The sequence below is a fragment of the Periplaneta americana genome, chromosome 6 (assembly GCF_040183065.1).
Source record: "Periplaneta americana isolate PAMFEO1 chromosome 6, P.americana_PAMFEO1_priV1, whole genome shotgun sequence".
Taxonomy (NCBI): Eukaryota; Metazoa; Arthropoda; class Insecta; order Blattodea; family Blattidae; genus Periplaneta; species Periplaneta americana.
In genome coordinates, this window is record NC_091122.1 from 14,183,410 (window position 1) to 14,196,303 (window position 12,894).

Sequence of the window (12,894 nt, forward strand, 5' to 3'; positions counted from 1 at the left end):
TTAACAAATCGTTTTCTATGAGGTCTGTAATTTGAAATTTGTACACTAATAACCAAATTGTAATTGATTGTAAAGAAGGGCAACAAATAGCCATTTCCCCTCCCCCCCAATGCCACCAGGTTGTCTTTCGACATTTCTGGTCCCTCCTGGCCGTGGCTTAGTTGTAACCCACTTCTGAGGTTGGGGCGCCTGGAAGGCGGAGTTACATTACCCCGATGATGTGATAGGATGATTATGATAATGTGGTGCCAGGAGAGGTCTTAAATCTAAACTTAACCTAAATTCCAGACCATGGACGAACACAGGAATAATCAATCCCCTTTAAGGAAAAATTCCTGTGTTCTAACCGGGAATCGAACCCGGGACCTCATGAACTATAGCCAGAAGCTCTGACCACTAGACCATGAGGCTGGTCTTTAAAGGCAATATAAATCCCGGCATAGCTTTCTTCATAAAGAAAGTATAGCTGGGAGGCCAGAGTCATGGATTTACAGCACATAAGAAAAAATTCTTTCCCTATATGAGAGGACTCCTTGTAAAATTTGCTGGTTACTGCTTGCCCACGTCAAAATTCAATTCTAGTGATAGCACAATGGATCCCTTCGAATGAACCAAGTGCGTGTGGGTTTATCCCACCTTTCATCTGTAATTCAATGGCAGTGGCTCAGAGTTACATATTACCAGTATATAAATATACACACAGGAGTAAGACAAGGCTGCCCATTGTCACCGTCACTTTTTAATGTGTGTATGGACGACATCGTGCTGAAGTGGCAGATGGATTTGAAAGTACATTTTAAAATAAAAAACATAAACTTAGATACGATACTTTTTGCCGATGATCAGGTTTTAATTCGTCCTTCTGAAGATGACCTACAAATGGCAAAATTTAAATTAAACAAAATTAGCAAAGAAAATAGCTTAACTATATCGGCTACTAAAACAAAAGTGTTAGCCTTTAGAGGATTAGAAACAATTAGAGCCAAAATCGTGTTGAATGGAAGAATGATAGAACAAATTAATACTTTTAATTATCTGGGCTGTAATGTCTCATATGCAAGAAAAGAAGATTTTACAAATAAAATAAACAAATTTAATTATTTCTGTGGGGTAATAAAAAGAACTTTAAAATACACTAGCAAAGAAACAAGATAAAAATTTTATAAAGTTATGGCAGTCCCTATGTTGCTGTACGGCTCTGAATTCTGGACTCTTACTAAATCCGAAGAAAAAAGAATCGAGGTGACAGAAATGAGATTTTTGAGGAGTATAGCAGGTTATACTCTCTTAGACACTGCAGAGAAATTTTAATTACTTCACCTTTCATAAACGACATAGAATATGTTCAAAACCAAGCTCTCAGACTCATTACTGGTGGAATCAAAACAACTCCAATAGATTCTATGAGATTCCTCACTAATATTAACAGCATCAAAATGACAATAGAAGAAAAAGCACTGATTCAATATGAAAAACTTATCAGATTACCAGGAAACAATTGGAATTCATACAGTCCTCTTTGTAGATTGAAAACTCAAAAAAGTTTCATATCCATTGTTCAAGAATTAAAACAGAAAATCAATATCCCGAATTTAAAAGAAAACTTACAGATTAAACCAAACCCTTTAACTCTATTAAATATAGAATATAATCTAAATTTAACAGAAGAAATACTGAAATCAGAAGTAAACACTGAAATACTGAAACAATTGTCTTTAGAGACAATTATTATTAGGTACCCTCCACAAAACTGTCTTCATTTATACACCGACGGATCCTTGATCTCCAGAGAACAAGGTGCCGGTGCAGGTGTTACGTGCTGTCTCTTCTCCCTTTATAGATCTCTTGGATATGGAACAACAAGTTTTGATGGTGAAATCATTGCAATAAGTAAATGTCTCAGGAATCTTCTATGCCACATCAATAAATTTAGGAATGCAGTTATATTGTCAGACTCCAAAGCAGCTATTCTATCAATCGTCTCTAAACACACACCTTCATCTCAAACAGCAGAAATAACTAAAATGCTCTCTCAATTAATATCACTCAATAAAAGAATTGTATTCCAATGGATACCATCTCATTGTGGAATCCTGGGAAACGAGAATGCGGATGCTTTAGCAAAGAAGGGCAGCACTGCTACTTACAGACCTGTTACTAAATGTACGTATTACTCTGTGAAGAGATTTATTAAATCTACATACTTAGACTTCAACAAACAAAATTTGATAACTCAATCCCCAGGGAAAAAATGGAACTCCCTGCATCAAAATCTACAGTTAATTCCCGATTTACCACGAAAATCATCTGTAGCTGCATTTAGATTGGCAACAGACCATGATTGTTTGGCCAAACACCTGCATAGAATTGGAATATATCAGTTTCCTAACTGCCCATTGTGCAACTCCAACCAAGAAATGGATTCGGAACACCTCAAAATCTGTGCTTCAGTGGCTGGTCATGATAATATCTTTGAAAAATATTGGAGTGCAAGAGGTCAAATGACTTTATTGTCAAACGCCTGGCATTAGAGAACAACAACAACAACTCTCTTAGACAAGAAACGCAATGAAGACATCAGACTAGAACTGAATATATTCAATTTAATTGAAAAACTCACAGAATATAAGAATAAATGGAAGCAACAAGTTGAAAGAATGACTCAAGACCGTATTCCTAAATTAATATTCGACTACAGACCAACTGGTAAACGATACATAGGTAGACTCAGGAAAAGATGGCTTCAACAATTTTAAAATGTATATACTTCATGAGACCGGAACGAGCCAAACGAGGCTTAAACTGTGTGGCTGATGATGATGATGATGAGGTCTGTAACATGTACGATGTATCTGTTACTGAGCAACTGACATTTGACATAGTCGCAGCACTGTTCCTTACTCCTGTATTACACTTACGCAGTTTTTGACGATTCACCCTTCCACATAACATAGCCTATGTAGTTACATAACAAAATATGTCCGCAGGTAAAACACTTCCCTTTAAAATGATAGTAATACAAGTAGAGGAATGGCTGGAACACCTGGATTATGACGTAGAAGTCCTCGAAGCAGAAGCCATCACCTATGATCTCGAGTTCCTCATAACTGTAGTTGTCGCACATCACGTACAGCTTCTCCACATGCAGACCGGGGCTGGTAGGTCTGAACAGCACGTGGATGACAATGTTGTCACCCTTGTCCACAGAGAAGGCGCGGGGGAATAGGTCGAATGGAGGCAACAGGATGCTGTTCTTCCACCACACGAAATCCTTCAAGGAAAATCAAACACAAAGACATTAAACACACATCCTAAAACTGTACAGTGGAGCTTTGATTACCGTCGTCTATTCCTTCTATAAAACTGTGACGATTATCAAAATAGCACTATATTATATCTATTTATTTATTTACTTTTAATTAATTAACTCATGTATTTATTTTTAATTAATTAGTTTATTTATTTATTTACTTTTAATTAATTAACTCAAGTATTTATTTTTAATTAATTAGTTTATTTATTTATTTATTTTATTTTATTAATTAAGTCATGTATTTATTTTTAATTAATTAGTTTATTTATTTATTTACTTTTAATTAATTAACTTATGTAAAAGGTAGAGGTATCCCCGTAACATGCCATGAAGGCACTTGGGGGGCATGGAGGTAGAGTCCCATGCTTTCCATGACCTCGGCACTAGAATGAGGTGGTGTGATCGGCACCACGCTCTGGCCGCCTTTAACCCCCGGGAAAGACCCGGTACTCAATTTTATAGGAGGCTGAGTGAACCTCGGGGCCGTTCTGAAAGTTTGGCAACGAGAAAAAATTCTGTTACCACCTGGGATCGAACCCCGGATCGAGCCAGCTGCTCTACCAAGTGAGCCACCCGGCCACCCAATTAACTTATGTATTTATTTTTAATTACCGGTAATTAGTTTATTTATTTATTCATTCATTCCATTCATTCATTCATTCACTCATTTACTTATTAATTTATTTAATTCTGTAATTACTTACTCTTCCTAAAATTACCCGATTTCATTCAAGAATACGGCCATTTGAAAAAAGCTAAGAATAGCAAATGATGGGCACACGAATATTGATGTGGAATATAAGCAAAAACGAATAATTAAAAAATTTAATCATTCATTCATTCATTCATTCATTCATTCACTCATTCACTCACTCTCTCTCTCTCACTCACTCACTCACTCACTTATTTATTTATTTATTTATGCCTATAACAGGGCAAAGCCCCAATTACAATAGACAGTACAGATATTCGTTTACAAAAAAAAAAAAAAAAAAACATAGATAACATGAAAAAAGAGATTAAACAGATACAAGTGTAAATACAAATTAAAATGGAAAATGAGAAAAGGAAAGAAAAAAAAGGAAGAACAGACAAATAGATACTACCTAAATAAAAGATACAGATATAGATATAAAAATGAAAAATACAAAATAAAATAAATGAAAAATAGTTAACTTTGTTATGGTATCATAGTCAAGTGTGTTTATATGGATTTGCTTTTACATAGAACCTCTAGGCAAAGGTTGTATTGTATTGTATTGTATTGTATTGTATTGTATTGTACTGTATTGTATTGCATTGTATTGTATTTATTTATTCCCTGTACAATCTATTACAGATTATAGGTACTCACACAAACACTCACATAAACAAAATAAGATTCTAGTATGAATTTCATTTTAACATACTTAAGTTCTTCAAATAAATAGTAAAACTACCAAAAGATACAATAAATAACAAGATACATAATAACTTTTCAGTTTACAAAGACATTAAAATAAATAGAAGAATTAACATAGATTAAATAAGACAAGATACATAATGAGATTCCATGACACAAAGTTATCATCTGAGGTGATTTATTAGGAAAGCGATTGATCTTTTAAGAGCCAAGAGACTTCATCTTAGTTATTCTGTATATTTATTATTAATATTGTTAGGAGAAAAATTATGTGCAACAGTAATGAAGGTAGGTAATCCATTTTGTGGCTTTAATGTAAAAAATCAGTAAGTTTGAAAGGCATGGACTGAAGCGAAATAGTTTTTACTCTAGTATTGAAATATTCATAATTTAAATGTTTATTTCCAGGTATCTTGTTATATAATAAGATACCTGTATGAGAAGTACTGTTAAGACTTTTGGTAACAGTACGACAATTTATAATGCAAGTTGTTGGCAGCTCTTCAGAGTTTCTTTCAAAACAGTTAAGATTTTTATGAATGAAGTAAACTGTTTTTAGAATGTAGATGCAGTGGAGTGGTAAAATATTTCATTCTTGAAAAAGTCTATGCTTGGAGTGCATATAGGGACTTGTTTCATTGTTTTTATTATTTTCTTTTGAAGTTTAAATATTTTTATTGCTTCAGAGGACATGCCCCAGAGCATTACACCGTATGAGAGAATGGAAAGTACATGAGCATAGTAGACTACTTTTAAAGTTGGAAGAGAGATGCTTTTTGTAAGAATTCTGAAAGGATAACATAATTTGCACAGCTTTCAAGAGAGAAAGCTTATGTGCTGAGTCCAGGACAAATTGAAATCAATCCATACTCCCAAAAATGGTTCGTTATGACAAACCCTGTATTATGAAAAGTATATCTTCTTTAAAGGAAATATTGTCGATTACCTGAAAACTCTCAAAATGCACATCGAAAATCAGAATTCCCGAAATTCGAATAATTATTTGCCAACTGGCAATCCCGCTTTCTATCTATCTACTGTATATACTGTTTTTCTGTATAAACAGAGCGAATAAACTAAAAATGAAGTTAAGAATCATGGAAAAGTTGCAATAAATTGTGCATAAAAGTCCCAGTTACCTCGAACTCTTCTTTGCTCCACTCTTCCTCGCTGATGAACCAGAATCTCGCGTTACTGCCGTTATTGTAGAATGTGAGTTGCAAGTGCACCTGATCGCTCAGTAAGGCTGGTCCACAGTCAATCGTGGTGCAATGAACCCTCTGGGCTTTGGTCAGCTGGTGTCTCTCCTTATGTTGCAGCTCGGAAACTGTTCGGGCAAAACACGTGATGTTACAACTTCAGTGGGGTGAGCAATCTGCATCTAATGTACAGCAGTGGTGCCTTCTCTAGACCTGCGGACTAACAAGCCGAGAGTGAAAGTGAGTTTCCTTCCTTCTCTATCACTGTCACGTATTTGTAATTGAGGGGTTTGCCAGAAAAAGGGCGTATACGTCAATATGGTGTATTGAGATACAGGCAATCTAAGATTTTAAAACGCACCTGAATAAAATGTTATACAGATAGTGAACAAAATTATACATTAAATTAAAAATCTTAGCGAGTATAAATGTTTTGTAGCATTTAGGCAATTTATATTATTAAATTTCCTTATATTTGTACCATATAAAACTTCGGTCTATATGCCCTTCATCCACATAATGATTTGCTTAGGGGATTTAATGTAGATTTCAGATTTAAATTTCACACGGAATTGAAACAAAGATACATTTTATGATATTTATTATCTACTTCTAAAGTAATTTACATTATTTCAGATATACTGAGTAGACATTAAGTACGCAAAGCAAAATCTCTGAATATAACAGAAAAAGAAAATCTCCATTTTGTGTGAACATAAATAAATAAAATTTATTCTTTGTATAATCCTGATAACAATAAGCCCAAAAATCTGAATATTGTAACAAATCTCTTTATAGAACACAAAATATTTCCGTTTGAATCTATGAGTTTCATAAGTTTGTTTACTCTTAAAGCAAGGACAATAATGAACATAAAAAGCAGTCAAAGGAAACAACTGGACTGACTAAATTGAACTATATATATCTGCTTAGTCTCTACCAAGAGAAAACACACACAGTACAGTATGCAGTAACGCGCAGCACTAGCTCTACTTGTAGACTGACTGACTAAATCGCGCACGCACGCACGCACGCAACCCTGTCCTGCAGGTATGTACAGTACAGTCAAAACAAAATTTCGCTACTATAATTAGCGAATTATTCACTACATTTTAAACTGTTTTCCCGAAGAAGGGCGTAGAGGTCTATCCGCCTTTCTTCCGGCAAACCCCTCAATTGCATCAGTGTAGGAATTCATGTTATCCAATCAATCATAAAATTTCTGTCCATATTTCATGGAAGAAAACAGTGACTACAAAATAAATGGTTTTTATGTTTTCTAATCAGAAGTACTTTATCTCATTATATTAAAAACTAAACAAAAAACTAAATTATTCTCTTGAACTACAGTGGGTGGACGGCGAATTATGTTGTTGTTTTTGTTGTTATTTAATACCAGGCGTTTGACAATAAAGTCATTTGGCCTCTTGCACTCCAATATTTTTCAAAGATATTATCATGACCAGCCACTGGAACCACAGATTTTGAGGTGTTCCGAATCCATTTCTTGGTTTGAGTTGCACAATGGGCAGTTAGGGGACTGATATATTCCAATTCTGTGCAGGTGTTTGGCCAAACAATCATGGCCTGTTGCCAGTCTAAATGCAGCTACAGACGATTTTCGTGGTAAATCGGGAATTAACTGTGGATTATGACGCAGAGAGTTCCATTTTTTCCCTTGAAATTATGTTATCAAATTTTCTTTGTTGAAGTCTAAACATGTAGATTTAATAAATCTTTTCGAAGAGTAATACGAAAAACGAATTATGAATTTCTTGTTCTAATCTTACCGTATTTTACAAATTTCAAGAATATTATACGCACATAATAGTAATAATAATAATAATAATAATAATAATAATAATAATAATAATAATAATAATAATAATAAAAATAACAATAATAATAATAATAATAATAATAATCATCATCATCATAATCCGTGGTGCTACAGCCCTTTAAGGACCCAGACCGACCAGCTGGCCTCATGTCCACATACTGAAGCAGAGGTGGATGATCACACCTAGTACATCTGTTTATGTGGAAATCAATATAAAAATTCATTGTTAACTTTCTAGCATATCTTAGCACTTTTTGATTGAGCTCATATATGGCGTTAATTGTCAACAATGTGACGTTAAAATATGTGTCTAGGTTTCTGCCCAGTGAAATTCTGTTATATTGGATTTTATTTAAAGACAGGAGAAATCATTGCAATAAGTGAAAGTCTCAGGAATCTTCTATGCCACATCAACAAATTTAAGAATGCAGTTATATTGTCAGACTCCAAAGCAGCTATTCTATCAATAGTCTCTAAACACACACCTTCATCTCAAACAGCAGAAATAACTAAAATGCTCTCTCAATTAATATCACTCAATAAAAGAATTGCATTCCATTGGATACCATCCCACTGTGGAATCCTGGGAAACGAGAATGCGGATGCTTTAGCAAAGAAGGGCAGCACTGCTACTTACAGACCTGTTACTAAATCTATGTATTACTCTGTGAAAAGATTTATTAAATCTACATACTTAGACTTCAACAAACAAAATTTTATAACACAATCTCAAGGGAAAAAATGGAACTCTCTGCATCATAATCCACAGTTAATTCCCGATTTACCACGAAAATCGTCTGTAGCTGCATTTAGATTGGCAACAGGCCATGATTGTTTGGCCAAACACCTGCATAGAATTGGAATATATCAGTCCCCTAACTGCCCATTGTGCAACTCAAACCAAGAAATGGATTCGGAACACCTCAAAATCTGTGCTTCAGTGGCTGGCCATGACAATATCTTTGAAAAATATTGGAGAGCAAGAGGTCAAATGACTTTATTGTCAAACGCCTGGCATTAGAAAACAACAACAACGTTTAAAGACAGGTTTGTTAACAACCTGGAACACTCCCAATCATACAAATTTCAAGACTCTACCTAGACACCCGGGAACCAGTCTCCTTGATGAAAAAATTCTCAAGAACGGAATCCAGGAATCGAACCCAAGACATCCAGAACTTGAAGCCAGCATGCTGACCACCTAACAATAGAAGTAGTGAAAAAATGAATATGAAACATCACTTTTGACATGATTATGATGGTACATTGGTCATTTGCCACTAGAGAGCTTTGAGGTTTGATTTATGAAAATATTAAGTATAAATTTAAATAAAGCCATAAAATACAACATTTTTTTTTAATTTCTAATTCACTGTCCTCCCACTGTATTAAATAGGGGCCACCATCTTCAGCAATAACCAAATGTTGTGTAATATTACCTCTTAACTGAGGGGCTTGCTTGAACGCTGTCAGTGTAATAAGAAGCAATTTTCCTTCTTGAACTGTAATAATAAGTTGTTCTCTCTCGTCGTCCATAGATTCTGAACAAAACTGAATCTTAAGTCGGACAGACATTCCAGGAGCAACCATCCTGGTATGGCCTGGCAGCAGGTTCCAAGAAATTTTGAACTTTGAATGCCGATGCAAGGGAACTATGTTGAACCTTCCCACCGCCTTGCTGACATTCTTTAATGTGATGTATTTCTGTACGAAGAAGAACACAGGATTAATCAGCTGGAGTTACATACAAACGCAGCAAACGAATTTACAATTTTAATAATGAAATGATAACGAATCTAAAAAAAAAATAGAGTCAGAGTAACACAAAGGATAATAAAAGTACGTCTTTTATTTTAAAATAAATTATTAATAAATGTTTAACATAACGAAATCAATTAATAAATTTATTCTAAGTTATAAAAATACTAAGTACCGTATGTACTGATACCTATGAATTATTAAAGTATGTACAGTGTGATCCGTTCGGGTATGGATAAAATAAAAACACCATGAAACATTTACTACTGAACTTTATTTGTTGAAACTTCGTGCATACAACACTGAAAGATGGGAGATTCCTTAGAGCTCAACATGACCCCCATTGCGCACCCTGCACAACTCATAACGGTGATGCAATTCAGCCCATGTCCGTTGTAACATAAGGGGAGTGATTTGTTGAAAAGCTTGAGTAATTTTTACCCCCAGATCATCAATGTTCCTGGGTTTCTGTGAATGGACTATGTCTTTAACAAAACCCCACACGAAGAAGTCAGGAGGGGTTAGATCTGGGGAGTTTGGAGGCCAGGCCAAAAGAAGTTTCTCTAGCACTGTTTGCGAGATTTAGCGGCAAAAAAAACGAGTCTCAGCTCTGAAGCAAAAAAAAAAAAAACATTTTTTTTTTTCCTAAACTGTAGACCTATGCTACTTTAATGACCAAATGACTTTATTGTCAAACGCCTGGCATTAGAAAACAACAACAACATGACCATTTTGAACTTGTCAAACTAGACTACTCAGGTCTCTGTGTTATTTGTAAGATGTGTGATACAAAATACATACTGTATGCACAGTTTTGTGTTTAATATCAGTGTTTCTTTGATTGATACTGCTCCTATGACACTGGTACAATTTGTTTTCGTAAATGATCAGTTATCCGAAAAATCCGTTGTCCGAACAATTGTTTCAGATAATCGATGCTCTACTGTATAAACTTTTGCCTCTGATTGAGGTTCTGTCAGTAGGCCTACATCCCACTTGACGATATGTGTCAGAGGAAGAACAATAAAATTGTTTGTATGCATCTGAAATCTGATTAGTGTAATATGTAGCTAATCGACGATGTATACAATGGAGGGAGAAAGGAACTGGCTACCTTACCCCATTATCTCCTGGCTTAGTTGCCTCGTAAGTGGTGCCTTGTTGGTATCACTTGTGAGGTTCAAACCTGTCTTCGGACAATTGACTAAACAACATAAAAACTTTGGAGTGCTATCTTAGGTTAGCCTGCTGTCCATCCTCAAGAAAAGACTGTACACTGCCACATACCTCATATGTGATTCCAATTTCGAAGTTGGCGAACTGAACATAATAAGGTTCGGCTCTGAAGACAGTGGGATGATATTTGTAAGGTAATGGTCGTTTATCATTCATGAAATGTGTCGTATTGGTTTCTATTCGGAGAGCTTCTGTCTTCCTATGAAATCTACGAGGTGGAACAGGCGGAAAAGTTGGAACAGACTTGTTAAGTATTTTACTTATGTAACTGTCCTCTTTCTCATTAAAGGCATCCTTCAACTCCTCCGCCTTCTGCTGACAAAAATCTGTAGGAATGGGAGCAATCTTCATTAGTTTCTGTATCCATCATCACAGACTTTCACATGCATCTCGTGCATTATTGAAATTATCTCTATTGTTACTACAGAACCTTGCAAAACTGTCTGGTTGAATTTTCTTTTAAATGTTGTCCTATCTAGATGTTCTAAACAAACGAATGAATACGGTACTAAAAATAAGACTAGCCTACTATTGTCGGACCATCGGATCTATGCACCTTCAGCGCTGTCGTCGTTCTTGGAAAAGTTAAAGCCTCTACTCACCCCATTCCACCCGTTTCTCTCCCACTACGTCAAACAACAGGCCACGAACCTTGCCGAATAGAGATGTTGCCAAACTTCCGTCAAACAGTGTCATGTCTCTTGAATATTGCTTATAATACTGTAAGGTTAATTATTACTTATTCATAATTTAATTTAAGTAGGTCTAATAACGCTGATTGACTTATGCAAAATACTACTACTTGCTTAATAATATTTCTTTCACCACTCCATGCTACAGTATTCATGTTGAGTTGACAACACTGGACCGCAAGTGCAAATAAACTGTCCCGCAAGGAGGCTCAAAATTGTGAGTAGTGGGGGACAGAAAGAGAGAGGGATAGAAAAGAGAGAAATAGGAATACAGGGAGAGAAATGAATTGCCAGGCTGAAAAGGAATTAAGGTTCAGTTCGCATATCTTACGGGGGCACTGACCCGATGGTTGGACTATATTAATGCGAATTTTAAGACAAACACTGTTTCCAAAAATAGCTTAAGGGGAAGTGATGGTCATATATGAATCTTTTTTCCTATCTGGTGTACAAGCTTGTTTTAAGTGTGTAGAGATTTCATATCTCAATACGGTTAATTGCTAAAATGAATATAGACTACTGGTACCTAATCCAATTTTAAAGAAAAATGTTACATTCTTTTGATATTCTACTCATAAATTTGCTCGTCAAACTGCCTGAAACAGAATTTTGATATCTTCTTCTTCTTCTTCTTCTTCTTCTTCTTCTTCTTCTTCTTCTTCTTCTTCAACTTCAGGGTATAGGCATCAAGGCCTGTTCCGACTTGAAAGGATGATGAGAATTTTGATATAAAACGTAAAATTTATAAAATGAGAATTACATTTTAAGAATAAACTTTTAGATCTGTTTTTGTCAAAATAAACATATATATTTTTTTAATATGGTTTTATTATTACCGGAAATAAGAAATTTATAATCCAGAGAATGTTTTATATTAGTCCAAACCATGGATGCCAGCAGGATATTTCCCAGGGATCAGTCCACACTTCTTTTAACAGCTGAATTATAAATTGTAATCTTTCTGATAACATTATTTTGTGTTAAATGCCAAGATACGAGACAAAATGTAAAATATATATTCTAAAATCACCAAATTACAGACTGAAAACACCAGCAATATTTATTAGCAATTAGTCGAACATATCGTTAATTTGACAACAAACTATTGCAATTGTATTCATGTACGTATAATATCAGTTTAATTATAGTTCAAATAAATTCACTTTCTTACAAAATGTAGTCCTTTTTATAGTAAAGCATTTAAGTCTTCGATGAATGATATTAGACCTTGGAACAAATTTTTTGTAACCTTAATATAGAACAATTATTATTCATTATAATACGCTAAACTATCAGTAACGGTTAGCGTGTCTAGCCGCAAAACCAGGTGGCCTGGGTTTGATTCCTGGTCGAGGCAAGTTACATGGTTGAGGTTTTTTCCGGGGTTTTCCCTCAACCCAATATGAGCAAATGCTGGGTAACTTTCGGTGTTGGATCCCGGACTCATTTCACCG

The 12,894-nt window shown here is 35.0% G+C and overlaps 1 protein-coding gene across 2 annotated transcripts in view; it reads right to left on the reverse strand.

The window, feature by feature from the left end:
• LOC138701015 (deleted in lung and esophageal cancer protein 1-like) overlaps positions 1 to 12,894 on the reverse strand; it is a 168,793-nt gene that overhangs the window by 46,923 nt on the left and 108,976 nt on the right. The window contains exons 4-7 of one of the 2 annotated variants that reach the window (XM_069827510.1): positions 10,800 to 11,074; positions 9,194 to 9,458; positions 5,855 to 6,042; positions 3,044 to 3,271 (exon numbers count right to left, since the gene is read on the reverse strand). In XM_069827510.1, coding sequence (XP_069683611.1) covers positions 3,044 to 3,271; positions 5,855 to 6,042; positions 9,194 to 9,458; positions 10,800 to 11,074 — 956 coding nt within the window. The remainder of the gene's footprint in view (positions 1 to 3,043; positions 3,272 to 5,854; positions 6,043 to 9,193; positions 9,459 to 10,799; positions 11,075 to 12,894) is intronic. The other variant, XM_069827511.1, reaches the window with a different exon arrangement.